This window comes from Lissotriton vulgaris, chromosome 2_2, assembly GCF_964263255.1.
Source record: "Lissotriton vulgaris chromosome 2_2, aLisVul1.2, whole genome shotgun sequence".
In the NCBI taxonomy this organism is placed as follows: Eukaryota; Metazoa; Chordata; class Amphibia; order Caudata; family Salamandridae; genus Lissotriton; species Lissotriton vulgaris.
In genome coordinates, this window is record NC_141688.1 from 90615440 (window position 1) to 90636497 (window position 21058).

General features: G+C 45.6%; 1 protein-coding gene across 1 annotated transcript in view; it reads left to right on the forward strand.

The window, feature by feature from the left end:
• Positions 1-625: 625 nt before the first annotated feature.
• LOC147729064 (uncharacterized) overlaps positions 626-21058 on the forward strand; it is a 274377-nt gene continuing 253944 nt past the window's right edge. The window contains exons 1-2 of the mRNA XM_086959346.1: positions 626-978; positions 10449-10600. Of these exons, the coding sequence (XP_086815472.1) occupies positions 751-978; positions 10449-10600 (380 nt within the window). The 5' untranslated portion in view covers positions 626-750. The remainder of the gene's footprint in view (positions 979-10448; positions 10601-21058) is intronic.

Here is a 21058-nt window from a genome sequence, read left to right on the forward strand (position 1 = left end):
GCAAATTTTTCCACAGCTCCGCCATTTCCTTGTAAATATGCCCCGTAGTCTTGTATATCTCCAACTTCGGTCTTTTGGGGAAAGGAGAGGAGATCATTACTTTGAATACCTAGAAGATTTACTCTTGTGGCTAAGAGGTGAATCTGGCATTGAGTTTGGGGCCAGCTGAAGCTAGTGATTTCATGACCTGTGGATCTCTGACATGGACATGTTCAGACACAAGCATTTCTCCTTCATCCACCGTCAGATGTAGTCCTCACATGTAGGCCTCAACTACAAATGCTCCATTGAATTGCGTAATGTGCTGTATTTCCGCACAAAGTGCATTGATGAGTTGTGTGGATTTTTTCACAGCTGGTAGTTACCGAATGCATCAAGGCCATAGTGAGGTGCCTGCACTTTTATTGCCCCATCGCCAGCCGGAGAGGGATTGAGGTTTTATCAAGATGCAACTCAAAGAGTAGAATTATAATATAGTAAATGCACACTAGAGCAAATGCCACCCCTTGCAGGGTGAATTTACATGTAAACCCTAAATATTTTTTATTCTTTATTTGATTAATTCAGCTGACTCCGTTTTTTGTATCTTTTCCAGGTTCTGTCTGAGGACATTCATCTCTATTTCCTGTGGTCTAGTCACTGAGCTCCAACTACCTGCAAGCTGCAGTGAAGAGAGCAGTCTTTGGACCCAGCCACCAGATGCTGCTTCCAGGACTCTGCATCTTCTTTCTTGGTTCCCCTGCCCTATAAATGTCCCAACGAAGCTGCAGTGGATATTACAGCTTGCCCTCTCGCTACAGCCCGAATGGGGGCTTCCAGTATGGATCGGACTCTGGCAGGCAGTCCCCCCTCTGGACTACGAGGGATCTGGGGTGCAGCAGAGTGGCACCTGAGATATCAAGACCCTTTGTGCTATCAGAGCTGGAGAGGAATTCCGAGGAGTGTTACAGCCCCCCCAGATACTCCACCCGAACCGAGGTAAGCAAGGATGCACTGAAACTGACGCCGCTATCATTGGGTCTCCAGGTGGGTTGTTGTATGGTCATTCCAGGCCCCCCATGCATGCTCTAAATTAGAGGTGGCCTCCTGGACTTACAGGAGGAGACACAAGGCCTCCAAAGAGACATGTAGGTGATCCCAAAGACTGGTGTCACTGGGGAGATTGTACCATCCTTAGCAGGGGATCCACAATTCATAGGAAATGGAGGCACCCGGACACAACCACTTCATCACTAAGAAAGCAAATTAAAGGTCTTAGGCAGATCAGTTGGTGGTGGACTCCAGCAGTTCACCACCATCTTCAAGGTAATTGTCTCTCCCGAAAACCCTCGCCTAAAACATTAGAAAGAGAGGCACAAGAGTGGGTGTAGCGAGGACGCAGGATTGTTGTTTGGTATTGCCTAGAGACAGCTTTATCTATCTGTTTCCGAAGACCTCTTGCTCTGTTACACTGAAATATGTACATATGTTAGGCTTTGGCTCAGCCTCTTGCTCTTGATTGGATGGCTTACTTGTCTATCTCATTTCCCTGTTTCTTATTCAATGGCTTGCCTCCTCATTCTTTGTTTGTCCCGCCTCTAGAGTGTTTCTTCTTTACTATTTTCCTATTGGGTGACTTGTCTCCTTCCACTGTTTATATTCAGGGAACTACTGTCCTTTTCTTCTAGCATATCCTGAGTATGCATGCATTTTCGTGCACTTCCCACTCCAATATGGTGCTTCCACTTTCACACCATTGCCCACGGACACTTAGTAGTACTGTCTGCCTCCAGCCCCCAGGGCATTTCTTGCTTTCTGAATCCCTTCCCATACCACAGATTGCGTTTGAAATGCATTCCTTCAGTTGTTTCCCCACCTCTCCTTGCTTGCTTCTAGCACTCACTCATGTCATCGGTGGTTAATTGTTCCCCTCACCCCGCTCCTCCATTCTTCCTGTACCCCTCCACAGTCCAATTTGTATTTATTTATTTCACTTTTTTGTCTTTATTATCACTGGCAGTACGTCTTCATTGTACCTTTTCATGGCAGTGCTAATGATGCCTTGGGTGACAAGACAGGGGATACTGAACATCAAATGACTTTCAACTATGTCTCAATCGATCATGATCTGAACTATTGTTAATATCCCCAATTCTGAACATCCTATCAGAAACTGGATACCTCCCTTCCAGGTTTCAGTTCTGTTTGAGTGCTCGAGAAAGCTCTTTGTCCTTGCAGTGCCCAGTCTCAGAGTAAGCGACCCCTCTCCTTCAGTTTGCCCTAGCCTTTTTTCACCTTACTATACCCTTTTTTGATCTTCGCTGAGGACTTGGATTGTGTATTACCAGCCTAATCCTTGTGGTACTGAGTGCCATGACAAGGGTTACAGAACATGCGCCCTTGCAGTGCAGACCTTAATGTGAAATGTTACACGTGACCTTCTGGGTCTTACTGCCATGTAACCACCCGAGTGCAGGCTACAGGAGCACAAACCTGCCTTTTAATAATATGGCTTACTTATTGCATGCCTGGTGTTATATACCCACGACTGACACTCTAAAAGACGACTACGGCAGGTTGAATTTTAAGATGTAAGCAGACTTTCAAGAGAACCCCTTATTTAAAGCCAAGGGATGCCCGGCCAAGTTTCAAAGAGTATGGGGTAAATGGACAGATCAAATGGGGTAGTGGGATCCGTGAGGATGGACTCTTGTCTTTGGCAGCCTGCTTCTTCGCATTATGCAGAGTGCTCAATTGTTGTGCTTACAGTATTACTTCGATACCAACAACCCCATTATGTCTTATGCACAAACGTGTAATTATGCTGTCTTTGCTAATTTCTTTTCCTTTTTCTTGTTTTGTAAAAATCAAGAAAGTTGTTTATAAAAAAAAGATGTAAGCAGACTTAAGTTGGGCACTCCACTGCAAATAACGGGAATAACAAATCATTGATACCAAACCCTTGACCCAGACCTTACATTGGTCATGATAACCAACTTGCATTTGTTATTTCTCCTTCAGCATTTAAAACCCACGACCAAGGCCATGCATCTTTCAGAAGTACCATTTTTGTCATTAACCTCCAAATATTTTCAGTCTCGTCTGAGATCATTGGATCAAATCTCCAATAATATGATGCCACCCCATGGAATGATTGTAATCGATTTTTAACCTTGGGATTGGATGCTCCTACCATCACCCAAATCCAGCATGTTTTAGGCACTATTTCTTCTTTGCAAATGTAGCTCCTTAGGTAATCGACACTTTTTATTGCAATTTTACACATTGTGTCAGTAGTAGGCAACCCATTTTCTTCAAGGATAGACAATACATGGACCCAGCCATTGTGCATCCCCCTTTATACCACTACATAATATCCATGATTGACTGGATTTGGTGGATACCTTGTAGCCATTGAAGTGGGAGTGAGTTAGCACATGGAGCCGCGCGGATAACCAGAATAACCGCTTGCTACCTGTCCGATTATATGCGGGCATTCCCCAGGGGTCCGGGAGCCCATCATGAGATATCTCTGCAGTTCTGTCCTGTTGCCCCAGTCTGTCAGTAATTCTTTTTCTACATTGCGGCCCTCTGCACACCACTATGCCGCATATTACAGCAATCCCGCAAGATAGTAAAGTCTGAAATCTGGGAGTCCCAGTCCCCCTGAGTCCATATCTAAGTATTTAGAGTTTTACCCTGCTGCATCCTCTGGCCCACACCAATGAGATTAGGAGACTGTTCAGGGTGTCGAATGTGGATTTTGCAATGCTGCAGAAAGAGATTTGGAGTGAATAATGGTAACAGGGGAGCATTACCATCCTTGCCACGGCCACACATCCGACAACTGAGAGGGGGAGTCTGTCCAGAATCAAACAGACTCCTTCAGGCCCGTATTGACCACTCCCATATTGAATGCGTATTGAGCTTTTTGCAAAGAAGCTATTTGCATAATACAAAAAGGGATTTCTATGAAGATCCTCTCTAAAAACTGTAGCGGCTTGGAGACGCCAAGAGGTTGGATCTCACTATTCCCTAGAGAAGTTAGTAGTGGGGATCCATTTGTTGGATCATAATGCCCTCACACAACCTTTCAGGTGTCATGCTTCATCATATGGGCTGCTCTTTGTTGGGGCGACGGTGCAATCCCCAACAGGCTCCTTAAAAAGGGGCTCTTTGTCGAAGATCTTCTATCCAACTGCCGTATGGTGAAGTGCGGGTCCACCGGGTCCAGGGAGAGGAGGGGAGATCGAAGGACGCCTACATGAAGCATCGCATGAGCTGAGCCGTGTGATAGGCTCCACCGGGCACTGTTGAAGCCTGGGGACCACAAAGAGTGGGTAGATCCAGGCAGGTCGAGAAGACTTAGGGTAAAGGTACTATCCTTGACTTATTTAAAAAAACAATTGTTTACCAGTCAATATATATATTTTTTTGTAGATAGCTCCAATTTCTAGGTCCTGAAGAATCGCAGGGTTCATACACCACTAGCGAGAAACATGTTGACCAACACACTTTAACAAGAGCATATAGACACGCACAGTGGACGTGACAGCTCCTTGTTATACTGTTTTTAATTAGGACAGGAGACCCCCAGAATAGAATTTGTCCATTCTATGTACTCCCAGCCCTATTTTTATCTCACATTACAGCATCTACACCATTAGACCCCACACCCGCACTTCACCAGACGGCAGTTGGATAGAAGAAAACGCCTCTAGTCCCTTCCTTTTGTCTTAAGCTACTTGCATACCCAAATATAAAAAATGCTCTCTTTCCCAGCTGAACTCAACCTCGGGGAGGCCCAGCGCATCTCCTCGCATGAGAGCCACCAATAAGAATATAACTGACTTCCGGCGGTTAACACGCAAACCCTACATCAATCCAAAAGAGGATAATAGATCCAGAATATACCTTCCATAAAGTTACATTATGATCTTCTTTGGATAATCTGAATGATAATATATCATGCTAGAAGTATGTGATATATTCTTTGTCCTTGAATAAGGGATGTATTAGTCTTTCAAATATGGTTGATGCTGAAACTAAACCAAATAGCATCAGTTTACACATGAATGACTCATCAGGGCCATTTTGCAATGTGGTCTCATGTGAGTAGCAACCTTGGATCTAGTTCCACTAGACTTTCACTACTTTCTGCTATAATCTTTTGGAGTTATCTTTAGGGTGAACAGAAGAAGCTTCATCATTCATCACTGTAGCTGGTGAGGGGTTTCCTAGCTTTAGTTGCCTTCTTAGGATATAGTGACCCACTGAATCAATTTTATGGCCTGTTGCTGACTAGTGGACTTACATATCTCACGCCCTCAAATCCTCACTCATGATGACTTAACCTTGTTTTGACTCCTAGGAACATCTCATTGCTCTTTGAGCCCTTCAGTCTATATTTGGCGCTGCTTGCTGCTTGGTGGATGCTGATTCCTGACAGCATTCTGGAGATGCTTTCAAAGGCTACTCTCCTTTCCACAGAGTACATAGCATATCCTGTCATATCTGTCTGTCATATCCTGGGGCAGCCCAGCGCTGACATCTTCAGTAGTGTCTCATCAACTTCTATGGGAGATACTGGTTCTGAATGCAGTTTCTACAAACCAGGGTAAATCTGGTTCCTGACTCTGGGTAGACCATTCTGTAGACCACCTGACGGCTCCCAAACTATGAGTCTTCTCCTGCATGATCCTGAGAAGAGCCATACTTGCTGAGTGTGCTTTTTTTCTGCTCACAAGCTATCAGCACTCTGACAGCTGCTTATCATTTTGGGGCAGTCAGCTGAGACCTATAGAGACCTGAGAGATGTAGATCTCTCTGTGGAGAGACTAGAATCTTCTGCTGATTTTGGGGAGAGTATGTTCATCTTGCATGGAATGCAAACCTCACATTTAAAAAATTGCTCTCTTCCCAACTACCTTCTTGACTGGGCAAAACCATAGTCTCAACTGTGATTACCCTCCTCACATCCTCCAAAACATCAACCCAAAACATAACTCGAGGAAGTTAGGTAAAACTAGGTTCCCTAGTGCCTGATTGAGACGCTGGCAGGCGGTCCACCATCCATCAAGGTGGCAGAGGTCATGTTAGTGTTAACGGAAACTTAGTACAAGGGCCAGCCCGAGGTCATCCTAACTCACATCCTTTCCAAGACCTTTAAAGCAAGCTTTGCCAGCTGTTATAACATAAGAGGACATGCCACCATCCTACCCTCTAAGAACTTTAGCTGCACTACATTAAAAATAAAAAAATTCTTAGAACAACTCATAGTGAAATGCAAAGCAGAGAACATCCAGTGTGTCCTTTTTTCCATTAATTACTGACCACCCCAGATTAATAATAACTTCCTATCTTATTTCAGTAAACACTGTGGAGATGGTTGCCTCTACGTTAATCAGAGAAATAGGCCAGTAGGAGGCACAGTCCATCGAAGGTTTGTCAATACAACCCCTATGCTGACCCCGCTACCCCACCGTGCTGGTTGTATTGGTGAGTGTTTAGTGCCTCCTGAAATATTGCCAACAATAGTTCCACATGAGTAGTACAATTGTTCTTAATAAACTCTAAGGGGAAACCATTTGGGCCAGGAGTTTTCCCAGTTGGCACCTGTGTTATCACTGCCAAGAGTTCCTCCTATATATTGGAAGATTCATATCCACCCTATTGGAGTTTTGCGGTTTGGACACAGGAAGTTTGTTAATGAGCGGGTTATTATTTTCCTCCTGTAGGATGGGTATTTTATGATACTGCATTCTATAGTAATCTATAGTAAGAAGTGAATGCTGCAACGCCGGCTGACTTGGTGACTAGCCCTCATGGTGGGTCATAAATATGGCCTATTACTCTAGACTCAGTTTCCTGAGTGGCCAACCAGTATATTAACTTACCGATCTCGCCTCCCAAATCATATAATCGGTGCTGTGAGGCAGCCCATGTTTTTTTGGCGGTGTCTCATAAGTTCTCCTGAAGGGACGTTCAAGTCACCTCCAGTCTCCACTGAGCCTCTGTATCTGTGCTCTCAGCAATATTATGTTCCAAGTCGAGGGTTGAAATTTCTTACTCCATGTTGTCCCTGTTTCTTTTCCTGTGCTTACTTGTTATTTGCAAAATAATCTTGCCCCTAATGGTTGGCTTAAGTGCCTCCCACATCAACATTGCTGAGGGGGACAGAGCTTCTTTTTGTGTCCAGATATTCCATTGTGTCTGCAAGAACTCGGTTGGAAAAATACCTGTCTAAATGTCACCAAGGAGCCATTGACATTGTGTGCCCCACAGGTCTACCCATTGTTAGCACAGCCGGGGAATGATCCAGTAGACACCTGGGAAATATACTAGCACCTGTAAGCTGTGGTAGCTCAACTGCCAGGATAAAGAAGGGGTCAGTCTAGAATGAGACCTGTTTGCTCTAGAGTAGAATTTGAATTTGTCATTTGTAGAGTGCATCAGCCTCCAGACATTCTCAATGCTGATGCCCAACAAAGAAGCGTGGTTTGTCAAGCAGCAGACCTGGGCCCTTTTTTGCCAACTAAGGCGTCCATCACAGGTTAAATTTTCACCCTTAAGCAACATACCCATAGGGGCCGCAAAGGTCAATCCGGTAAGAACTTGCAGTGTACTTTGTATTAGGGTGAGTGGAATATAAATGCTTACTATAGTGCAGGAGAGCCGCTCTAACCAGAGACAGCCACATATCTCCCAATGCATCATTACAAACATCAGTCACTGTCAATGGGAATGTTTGTCTAATAAAATCGAAATCCCCCTGTTCTGAAGCCTCTAAGGAATACTCTGGTAGATCCAAACCCTCCCAGAAATCTGTATTGTGTACCCAACAAGCACATCTTTGGTAAGAGGATGATGCAAGGTGCTGCATTTTTAATGTAGTGCAAAACAGCCTTTTTCAAGCAATTAACATTCTATGAAAGAACTTTAAACCTGGAGAATGTACCTCTTCCAACAAATAACAAACCCCGTGCATGTTGTTCCATTTTGTGCGAGTCTCCATGTGCTGCAGCAGTTAATAAAAACTCCCAATTCATCCCAACATCCAAGTTCCCCCACCTCATACATTCCAACATGAAGCATCTGTTTCTCTTAACAGTTCACTTGTTAATTTGTTGTAATGGCCCCATTGTAAGTGTTACCAATGCAAAGACCACTTTTATACATATGCCAGTGCTAGCCACCATGCAGGCGCCAAACATCAATGTACTGCAGTCACTATGCACATTTATGTAGCGAGCACCATGACTGAGCCATGCTGCGGACATTCTGTCAGCTTAGGTCCATGATCATCAGTAATACTGGATCCAGAGGACACGGAAGAGTCGAAGTGCTCTGTTTTTCACCTTTTCTAACCCAAATGGTGTCTTCTTCTGCAGTGTGTGGGCACCTCAGTCACAAGGGAGGAGGGCACACCACCTGAGGCAGAACCATTATGTCTTACATGATCATTCCCCCTCGGCTTCACCTACTCCCGGGCACTCTCATGTATTTCAAAGACGTAAGACCATTCCTGGTGCAACACTTTAAGCTTAGCTGAATATAACAAGATACATTGCAGCTGCATCAATCTCAGCTTTTTTACTCCACTTCATAGAAGGATTTTTTCATTTGCTTCACTTTTGGTGTGTTGTCTGTGAAGATTAATATCTTTGAGGACTCAGGGTTTATATCCTTGATTTCCCTTACTGTTCAAAGTACTGTGTTGCACTCAAGAATGTTACAAAATCTCTATATTTTTGGACCTGGCAGTGCTTTGGTGAATGGGGAGGGACCAAATATGGTGTGCCCTTTCCAGAATAAAGCAATTGGAGATTTCTGTGCCTGGAATCCAGAGTCCAAATCATCCATAAGAAACTGTGTGGGTCTAGGGCCCTCCACTCCTTCAGGGAAGTCAACCAGATGCAAGTTGTTGCATCAGGATCAGCCTACAACGTTGTTGACAGTTCAGAGTGAGTGGCAGAGTTCAACCTCTGCAGTGGATATACAATTTTCAGCCACCTATACCTATCTACGCGGCCACCTCTTTCACTTTCCCAATGCAGTAACAGCGTTAGACGTTACCACGCGAGGACCAGGAAGGCCATTGCTGCCGTGAAGTAAGAGAATTAAGTAAGTGCCCTCTCCATTTTCCCAGCCCCCCGCCTTGAACATGTATTAATGTAGATTGAGATCCTCTGGCCCCCCCACTAAGCCCCGCCGGTTTTCTTTACAGATCTCACCCGAGGCGCCGCCCGACTATTGAACCAGTAATTAATTTATTATTGATCGTAACTTCAATGCCCCACATGTAAAAGTGTAGCGTAATTCTATCACAGAGTGTAGCTCTCGCACAGAACCACGGAAACAATAGCGATCCACTGAGTATGGTTTTTAATGTATTCTCAGCAAATTCCTTTATGGTTTTGCTTGAACTACTATTCTTGGTCTAACCTGATGCATATTCGCTTCAGAAAACATGTTGGTAATCTCCCATTAACCCAACAAATATACCATGCATGCCTTATTTAGACTAAGGACCCCGGGTACAAGCTCTAACTTGCACTGAACTCTGACCAAGTCAGATTGTGACCATCGGCTAAATTAACCCTTACTTTTGTTCTAGAGTTATCACCTGGAGTGCCTGTACCTAAATGATGAAGAATCTCCTTGACAAATAATTACAAAGTAAGAGATTGAGTATTACCCTTGAGAGCTTTTCAGCTTTAACTAAGCAAACGCTAATAAATCCTTTACTCCACCTTAGAGTTGGCGCACACAAGCACTCGGAACGCCTGTATTTTAAATGTGAAGGACCCCCCATGCCAAGTAACTACTAAGTAAGAGAACAAAATGACTATTTTAATCGCAAACTCTCTCCCCTTGCACATCCCAGATACCTTGGAACTCGAGTGAACCACCCACTATCCCTGAAACCAATTTAGAAGAACTCTCTCCCCATGATGTACTCACCAGCCCTTGTATGAAATAGTAAGTTGAATTGCGCCACGCAGCACCCAATGGTGCATTATAAGAGGATGATGCCCCGCATGCCGCAATTATAACCCCTGGTTCATTTAACGGGGTACCCTTGTTTTTGATAAACCAGAAATAACCACAGCACAGCATGATTAACATAAACTGGTTCCCTTCCTCTGCCATTCATCATTAATAAAGTACTCCTAGCATTCCAAGAAGATGGTGAAAATAAAATTTAAAAGAAATGTACAAATCAGAACCTACAGAGAGAGCCCTGGCAATGGCAGATTAATATTTCTATTGTTCAAAACTCATTTCATCAGAACACTCATTTGTTCCACCTTCTGCATTCTTTTCTGACCTAGGTCCCAGATAGAACACTTCTCTGTCACTTTAGTATTAAAAATAGAGGCCGAAATATGAGTTTTAGTACTATGCACAAAAGAGCCAAACATCGGTATGGTGCCACCAACTGTGTTTCCATTTCATGTCTCTTTCAGGTCCTGTCACGGCCTTCCACCGGATATTCAGAGCCTGATTACATGAATCATAACTGGCGGGAATACCGGAGAGGGTCCACCAGCCCCCAACAGTTTGACCGGTCAAGATCTGTGAGTCCAATGCGTGGGATTCACTCTTTAGAAACTGGAAGGTACATTCATGCCTAATCATGTTCACATCACAGGAGTGAGAGAAGTATAAGAGGTTGTACCCTGGAGTGGTGTAGGAGGAAATAACCAATGGGAGTCCCCTCACAAGGAACTACAAAATAATGAATGAAGAAAGGATAAGTGGGAGTCTCGCAGCCGTAAACAGACAGTGTTGACTGAGGATTGGATGATTGGGAGTCTCCCAACAGCAACTAGAGCATGGTGAAAGAGGAAGGATGAGTAGGAGTTTAAAAACAGTAACTATAGAGTGGTGAATGAGGAAGGAATCAACAGAAGTCTTCCAGTGTTAATTAGAGAGGGATGAATGAGGAGGGGATCAGTGGGAGTCTCTCAACGGTAAGTAGAGGGTAGAGAATGAGGAAGAGATCAATAGGGGTCTCCAAGCAAAAATTAGAGTTTGGTGAATGAGGAAGGGATCAGTGCGTATGCTTTAGCAGTAAATAGAGAGTGGCGCCAGTCTGTTTCTTGGCGCTGGGGTGGGGTCTAGTAGGATATATTGCTATTGAGCGAGGCATTGATTGTATACCTGTCTGAATAACAAATAACACTACGGTGAGGTAGGACCCAGGGGAATATTTAGAGACCTAGCTCTGGACATGCCCCCCACGGATACGAAACAACAAAGAAGTGCCAGAGGGTCTACCAAAGAAGTAAGGACTTACAGTGTATAAAGTGCAGACAAGGGACAAGGGACCCCTAAAGCTGACCTGTAAATTGTGGTGTATAATGACAACCTAAATAGATGGTCAGAATCACCCATCACAGCTTACGCTCGATATACCAAGCGTATATATAGAGACCTCTATCACAAGGAGACCTACAGTAGGCTGCAGCGTGAACAAACAGTATGTGTCTATTCGTATGGTAATGATTCATATCAGTTTTACAAGGTTCTCAAAGTTAGTTAGCAGTCTACCGTAAAACAGAGACTCGCGTATCAAGAAACGTGCAAGCAGTAGTGAAGGACTGGGCTATTTAGAACCCAGCGGTGCCAGGGCACATACCTGAAACCTTCGTGGGTAACCTGCTCCGGCGTACGAATCACAGAGACACGGGACACTTCCTTCGGCGTCAAAGATTCAAGGTTTATTTACTGCAGGGAAACACAGAAATCACGGAAGTACAACCAGTGTAGTTCAGAGTAACTGCTTCAAATTGGTTCTGCGGATCGCTCCTTTTATACACGATTTTCCCATAGAGTTACATTGGACACAAAAGTTTATGACCCGGTTCCCACAATTATCCCCCAGAGGGGTCGTTTTGGTCACTTTGATACACACAAGGTCCGGAACATAAGTGCGGAAACATTTGGCGGTTCCCAACTGTAAAAACCCATCTTCCCACCATTAGTGCATTCCAATCAGTAGTAAAACAGATCGAAATAGGAACAAGGACAGGTGCAGAGGAAGATGGAGACAGTGGGGAGATCGGAAAGGGTGTAAAAGGGGAGGTATCGGGAAACACGAGATACAGGCATCAAAGGGACGTGCCTAATGAGATGCACGGCTGAGACAATAAGCCGGTACGGCAAGGTGAGCCTCGAGCGGCGCCATCTGCCTTACAGTATCATCCCCCTCGCCATAAAGACACTTACAAAGGACATGTGTCTTCCGCAAATATCTTGGGAGTCCCAGGGTCGCGAAGCGGACAACGTCCGTTCGCTGGCTACTTGAGGGCAAGAGACAAAATGGATGCCGTATCTAAGATGGAACCCGTGGGTACAGATAGAAATACCCACGTAACAGACGAACGGTTTAGGTTAGCACAGCGAAACTGCGTTCACCCACTAAACTCGTCATTTGCGGTTCATAGATACCAGACTCGACTATATTCGTGCGAGTCAAAAACACCACTTACAATTGTCACGGAACCTCAGACGCTCCTTTTGCCCTCATGTAGGCAAGCACTAGTCGGAATCATACTCGATATTCATCAGACCATCTAGATGTTGCTGTAGCATAGCTCTGTCCAACCGAGTTCCATTGGTAACAGGCGGCTGTCTCATACACGTTGTAGCACAAAGGCCACATAAGGCAGGACCGCACTGCACACAAAGGCAACATGTGAACAGGAACGCCACGACAACTCCGATGATCATCAGAATCTTCCAACCCCAAGTCGACATCAAGCCCCAAAACCACCCGAGTAGCGTCCAATCCCCTACATCCACGTGTATGGATTCGGAGATTTTATGCAACTTCGAGATGGCTTGATAGACAGTCGGAGCATTATCAGGAATGAAAATACAGCAGCTCGAATGGATCACCTTACATACCCCACCTCGATCTGCTAAGATTACGTCTAAAACCATACGGTTTTGTAACGTCATGAGTCTATCCGCCTGAAGTTCTGTGGTGATATTACCAAGGGCACTGGCAGTAATATTAGCTGTCGATTCTACCACTCGAGTCAACTGTCTCAGGTTCCTACTATTAACCATAGGTCCCCAAAACGGGAGGAAACCCTTGAAAAAGTCTCCCGCCTCTTGACCGGCAGTATCCTCTTCGCTAATTACGCCTCTCACAACTCTAGTCTTGTGATAATCTGCATCTACAGTGAACGTCGGAGGCAACAAATTTGCAATGAAGCATGAGCCCATGAAGTCAGAGGGCAACCATGCATACGCACGATCATGACAGATAAAGTATGTACCCTTGGCAGCCAGAAACACAGGGGACGAGACCATCGGCAGAATGTAATTTTCAGTGCAAGCACTCTCTCCAAGTCGGGCTTTCGATCTTCGGCCACGACCCATTAGACAAAAATTACCAATGTGGGGTACGACCCATATCGGAGGTGAGCTTTTAAGCTGTTTTTCACTAGTGAACACACTATACTCGCCTCTACTCAGGACCCTGTAGGCTTGTACCTCTTCTTCTGGGATAAGCGAGGGATCATAGATATCGCTATCTAAATCCTCTATTGCTATAGACAAAGGTTTTTGATACGAGGTAGGACCAGAGTAGGGGGAACGTGGTTCTCGAATGGGGTGGAAACCTAGTGCGCTTCGAAACATTGTTTGAAATGCTCGAGCAGACCATTGGGAACTATACGGTAACACCAGATATGGAATTCCCTTATCCGTGGTATGTGGCATCAACCCACACACCCAACAATTAGTAGTGTTAACCACTAACTGATGCTGGTGAAGGAGCTGAATAAAGGAATTATTGCGGAATTCTGCACGTCTAGCCTGCTCGTGTTCGGGTAGGACGTGAAAAGAATGGGGAGATGCAACAGTGGTAAGTTTAGGATCAGGTGTAGGAGTAGGTAAGACAGGAGATAGAAAACAAAACATCATGTAGTACACCCCACCCGCCAATAATGCAGAAACAGTCAAGAATAATACAAACACTTGGAATATAAAACATTTGGTACGACTGAGTTGTTGCAACTTGAATCTTTGTGCCTGAGCTTCTTCCAAGTCCATCAGCTTCGAAAACGCCATCCCCTACGACCGTCCGCAACGTCTCTTGACGCACTTCGTTCCGTGTAGCAGCAGTCAATCCCTAGGAGTTCCCAGGAACCGACGGTCTTTAACCTAGTGTCAAGACCTGCTAACCAGAAGGAAGTACACGCGCGGCCCTACGGCCTTTATTTCACAAATATATATATATGCGAAAACAATGTTTCTCAGCTGTGGAAGCAAAAAGGTATAAGGAACGAAACTCAATGTATATATACAAAAATAATCACAATAATATGAATGTTCAAACTGATCACGGAAAACGGGATAATGCAATTGTCAACAAATCAAAGCAGGATCTTTTATTAGTCTTTGGTGCTAGATCGCAAAAAGTATCGGGTTTTCCCAGGACGTGTCTGCTCGTCAAACAAAGGATCCGTTGAAGAGACGACGTCCTGCTGATCAGTTGAGTGTTCTGGTCTTGAGTCTTTTGATGACAAATGTTCAACAGTGTCTTTCTGCTGCACTGAGGATTCTCCGACAGGTTGTGCGTCGCTAAAAGGTACAAACGCCGGCAATCCTTCGGTTTCAGTTGATGCAATGCCTCTCCTCACCCACGGGTCTGCCGGCAAAGGAATAGGGACTTTCTTCGTGTGGGTGGCGTGCACCCAGTTCTTCCGTCCCTCAAGACGAACAGCAGTCCTCGTGGCAAGGAGAACCTGGTAGGGTCCAGTGAACCTCGGATCCAAATTGTTCTTGCGCGAAAAGTTCCGCGTCACCACCCAATCTCCGGGCTGGAGCTGGTGGCCTGGACCCTCCGTCTGCGTCGGCAGTGCGTCGTAAACCTGTTGGTGAATTAACCTCAGTTTAGCAGTCAAGTCATGAAGATAATCGATCAACATTGGATACTCAAGATCACAGAACACACCTGGCCTAGGAACCCCCCAAACATTCGCAGGACGACCGAACACTATTTCATAGGGACTAAGCCCTACTCGGGAGTGTACAGTCGCCCTAGTTGACAGTAGTGCTAAAGGTAAAGCGTCAGGCCACGAGAGACCAGTCGTAGCCTGAATCTTTGCTAGTTTCAGTTTAAGGGTGCCGTTATACCCTTCAACCAAACCAGCTGACTGGGGATGATTGGCGCTGTGGAATTTCTGATTAATTCCAAGGCCCTTACACACACTCTTCATCACACTCCCCACAAACTCACTTCCGTTATCTGACCACACGACTCTAGGCATTCCATACCGAGGAAAATATTCCTTCAGTAGGATTTTCGCAGTAGACAAAGCAGTATTGTCTTTGAGAGGATAGGCCTCAATCCATCGGGAGAATGCGCAAACCACAACTAAAACGTATTTCAGGTTATTGCATCGCTCCATATGGATGAAGTTCAATTGAATCACCTCAAAAGGACATGAAGGGGGAGCAAAACTGCCAGGAGGAGTTGGGGTTCCCTTGCCAGGATTATACAACATGCACACCATACAGTTCTTAACCAAGCGTTCAGCACACTTCGTGATACCATCATTCTTCCACACAGGGGACAGCAACTTACAAATACCTTTCGCGCTAATATGTGCTAACCCATGCGCCATTGTGACAACAGCCAGCACATACGCATCAGGCAACATCCATCTTTTCTGATCCGATAAATCAATCCAACAACCATTTGCATCCAACTTTCCCGTACTTTCTTTCCACTTCGTCTTTTCAGTCTCGGTGGCTTCATTCTGAATTTCTTTCACACTCTCAATAGTGTCTTCACACATGCTCGACTCTGCAGGCCACCTAACCGAACTCGTCACATACATTCGAGTGCTAAGGTTCCGGGCAGTCTCCTTAGCAATCTCATCCGCAAACGCATTACCACGACCAACATCATCCGTCACCTTACGATGCGCACTACATTTAACAATCGCTACCTGCTTAGGCAACGTAAGTGCATCCAAAAGATCATTCACAAGCTGGCCATGCTGAATCTTCGTACCATGCGATGTCAGAAAACCTCTCTCTCTCCACAATCGTCCAAAGCTATGGGCGACGCCAAACGCATATTGGCTGTCGGTAAACACATTCACACGTTTCCCTTTCGCTAACACACACGCTCTAGTGAGAGCGATCAGCTCTGCAGCTTGGGCAGAATTCTGATTCAACCTTGCAGTCTCAACAACAGTATTCAACGTTACAACAGCATAAGCAGTAGTCACATCGCCATTCGGCAACTTAAAACATGAACCATCCACATACAGCGTTCCATCTGGGTCTTCCAATGGGGTGTTTTTAAGGTCCACTCGACCTTTTGTTTCCTCTTCTGTCCTCAAATAACAATCATGTTCTGTTATTTCATCTGACTCTGAGCTAATTGGTAACAAAGTCGCCGGATTCAGAACATTGCAACGTTTTATCTGGATATGACTTGCCAGCAACGTCAACTCGTACCCAGACAATCTCGCACTTGTCAAGTGCTGAGTTTTCGTACGATTCAAAAGAGTGTCGACTGCATGCGGAACCATCACCGTAAGCATATTATCCATGACCAGTCCTGCTGATTGTCGGATGGACACCGCAGCTGCCGCTGTTGCTCTCAAACAACTCGGCAATGCTCTAGCTACCGGGTCCAAGGTCGAGGAAAAATATGCACATGGACGTTGCTTACCACCAAAAGGTTGCGTTAAAACACTCAAAGCACAACCCTCCCTCTCGTGAACATATAATGTGAATGGCTTACTGTAATCAGGAGTACCTAACACAGGAGCCGAACACAATGAATCACGCAATTCAGAAAAACTTGTCTGACATTCGTCCGTCCATGGTAAAGGAGTTGAAACATCCTTGCACGTAAGAGCCACTAATGGTTTCGCTAGTAATGAAAAGTTAGGAATCCATTGCCTGCAGTACGACGTGATACCTAGAAAGGCACGCACATCTCTTTGGGTTGTTGGCACAGCCATTCGCGCAATCGCTGCAATCCTCTCTGGGGTCAACCGCCTTCCCTCCTTTGACAATAAGTGACCTAAATAGGTTACTTCTTGACAACAATATTGGAGTTTAGAAGGTGACACCTTGTGATTTAACTCACAGAGATGTTGCAGCAACGACACCGTAGCAATTTTGCAAATGTCCTGAGTATCAGCAGCCACCAATAGGTCATCGACGTATTGGATTAAGGCCGCACCAGCCGGCAACCTAAACGCATCCAGTTGACCCTTCAAGGCTTGACTGTAAATCGATGGACTTTCACAGTAGCCCTGAGGAGCGCGTTTGAACCGGAAGCTGCGTCCACCGAGAGAGAAACCGAAAAGGTCTCTGCTCTCCTCTGCAATCGGGATGCTGAAGAACGCATTCTTCAAGTCAATCACCGAAAACCACGATGCAGAAGCTGGAATCAGAGTCAGTAGCGCCGTGATGTCAGGCACAACGGGGAACTGAGGAACCACAATTTTGTTCACCTCCCGTAAATCGATAACAAAACGATAAACAGGCGGTTTTGAAGGATCAGTACGTTTAAGAATGGGCAGTACAGGGCTGTTGCACACGTTTCCCCGAGTCTCTTCAATAACGTCTTTCTCGATCAGATCATAAATGATCGCTAACAGTGCTCGTTCACCATCAAGAGAGATACGGTACTGGGGAATACGTGGCAATCGCACATTAGATTTCAACTGAACAACATAAGGGGAGATGTCAAGCAGGCCCACATCATTGGGACCTGTTGCCCACAAAGACGCAGGAAGAGAACTCAATTCCGGTGGAAGCTTATCGAGAGACAAATACATAGGTGAGACAACCCTCTCTCCCAACGTAAGCTTTACACCCGCAGGAGAACAATACAGAGTTGCATACAAACGTTTAAGCAAATCCAGGCCCAAAAGATTTTCACCACAACCAGTAGTCAAAATCAACGGAGCTTGAAGCTCACGAGGCCCAATTGTAAGGGGCAAAGGACGCGAAACTGGATTGCTAACGGGGGCGCCAGAGAATCCAACGGAAACATTTGTTAAGCCAGACAAAGGTGCCCCAGGGAGTTTCGAATGCATAATAGAACCTTTCGCTGCACCAGTGTCCAACAGAAAAGGCTCAACGACACCCGATGTAGCAACTGCGACGTAAGGCCCTCTCTGATCAACCGGAACTGATACCACTCCCTCTCCTTGTCTTTGGCTGTCCTAGTAATTACTGTCGTCAGTTCCCTGATCGACGTAATAATCGCCTACATTGTACTGCGCAGATCGTCCTTGCGATGATCCACGTTGATCAAAACAGTTATTAGAATTCGACGAATTATCTGAACGATCATTCTGAGCACCACGACCTCTACCACGTGATGCCTGCTGTGAACCACCACGACCTCCTTTAGATGAATTACCACTATTACGATCATTCAGAACAGGACAATTGAATTTGATATGTCCCTCCTGTCTACAATAAGCACATTGATTGTACCCTAACGATGATCTTTGGGAGGAGGAGTCATTACGAGGTTGTGATCGGTTTGATTGCGACTGCGATCTATTCTGTTGGGGAGCATTCTGATTCGAACGTGGAGGATACGCTTGCTGTAGCAACACTTTAGTTTTGAGCTCTTTCGTTCTTTTATCAGCACGGTCGTTCTCCTCTTTCTCTCTATTCTCGTAATATTGTGCTGTGGCCAATATCTGAGCTGAGGTAGAAACGGCCCACGCACTTTCCGAATTCTTTAATTTATTGCTCAAATCGGGCAATAAGTTTGAAACAAATTTATCCACGAACAACCGTTGACCACCCTCAGTACCCATATCCTGACCACTATGGTCAATGAATGCCTCCTCGAACCTCGTAAAGAAGTCGGAGACACTCTCGTCCTTCTTCTGCTTACAAGCTGACAATTTGTCCCAGTTCACCCTCATAGCTGGCATAAGAGTTTTCATTAACGTTATTATTCTTTGAGGAAGAGCAGTAATCATCTGTTCGGGTTTAGCACCACCAGTTTGTCGGCCATCCGCCGCTACAATGGCCGCCCAATCACCACCTAGTTCATTCGGATGATTTTCCTGACGAATCTTAGCCCATACCGGTTGCGGTACGACATTGCCGAACAGCATATCAATATCGGCAAGGTTCATTATCGTAGCATCTACGAGCTGCGATAATTCTTTGTAATACCCGGTAGGGTTTTTGCGAGGGTCAGGCAATGATTGCTTCACTTGTAACACTTCTGAGCGTTTCCATGGGAGATGTATCCACACTCTCTGGAAATGCGGCAGAACAATAGGAATAGCATTAGCATCACCCGGCATCCATACCGGTGGAACTTCTCGCATGGGAAATTGACCAGACTCATCTGGCTGTCTTTCAATATCCTCAACAAACAAGGCTTGGGGTATAGGAGTGGGACGGAAAGATAGCAACCGCTCAACAGCACGTCGAACGTTGGTATCCACTATCAGTCCAGTCGAGAACTGAAGCTGTAGATCAGACAAAGCGGTCAGCACCTCGTCAGGTGCATCGGCCGATATCTGATCACGAAGGACCTTACACATTTCCTCGAACACAAATCTCTGGGTTGGTATATTGAATTGACAAAATGTGTCGAGTACTATACGGGGTGGATTTCTAAGAGGATGTGTCATCCAACCCATCGCCATATTGTATAGCGAAGCACGTTCTCTGTTACCAGGAAGCTGACTACGTCTCTGAGGACCATCGGAACCAGCGGACCCAAGAACAGGTCCGAGCGAATGAAAGAAGCTAGCCGCAAGAGGAGTAGTACGAGTACGAGTAGAAGGAGAAGTATAGGACACAGGACTAACAAGTGAAGGGGTAGAAACAGTAGCAACAGCAGGAGTTAACAGAACAGGAGCAGTAGCGGGAGCAGGAGTATGTGGAAGCGGAGGAGCAGTAGGAATAGCAACAGACAAAGGAGCAGGAACAGTCGGAAGAACGGGTGCAGGTTGAGGAACAGGCAAAGGAAGAACGGGTGGAAGAATAGGTACAGGAGGAACCACAGGAGCTGCGGCACCCTGTACGTACGGAGGTGGCGACTTCATAAGATAGGACATTAAAGGATCCTCAACTGCCTCTTCCTTCTTTTCCGACTCCGTAGGCAAAGTAGGATAACATTTATCTATGGTCATACGCTGTAGTCTATCAAACACTTCCTTTTCCTTAACCTCCTTATCACGCTGAAATTGCTCTGCTTTCTTTACAATGGTAGCAACATTATCTCGCTGATTTCGTTTAGTCTGTCTGATTTCTTTCTGTCGGGCTTCTTTACGCCACAACCGAAAGGCATCAAACATGGCCGGCCTTGACTTTTTCTCGAACAATTTAGCCTCTAGGATGTCTAAAATCGGGGTCTCAAAGCTACCATGAGGTGGCCAACTAAGGACACCATACTTCTTCGTATAACGGATCCAGTAATCATTAAAAGTAATCGGGCCTAGCCCATGCTTACTGTACAGTTCATAAGTCGGAGTTCCAACCGGAGGTATCGGACACGAGTCCTCCAGTCGGGAATCCACACCACAAGGTCTGAAACAACTAAACAAAGTACTGCGACCAGGCATCTTGCACACTAGCCGAGTTTCACAAACGTCAAGGGTTACGGAATTTACCAAGTCCCTGCAAAGAGCAAAAACCCTCGGTTTTTGGCGGCTGCAGTCGTCAAACAACACAACAAAGTACCAAGAACTACAAATGCAATGGAACCATGCAACCACTAAGCAACCATAACCAAGAACTCTGGGAGCGACCCACAAATATTTAACTCAAAGATCGATGGCGTCACCAGGAAGGCCCGTCAATCGTCTCGCTCTACCAAGGTCTACGCCAGGCGCCAAAACAGGTCTACAGTCAGGGCAGCAGTCCGTCGCAGCCGTCAGGAGGCGGGAATCTTCGCGGGAAAAGTCTTCGGGCCACTTGTTTCGACAACAGGATCGATGAAGCAGAGTGCACCTTCCCTCAGAGATTTCACACGAAGTTCCTCACGATCGTCGGGCTTGGACCGGTACCACTGATGCAGCCCCACGGGGGCGCCAACTGAAGGACT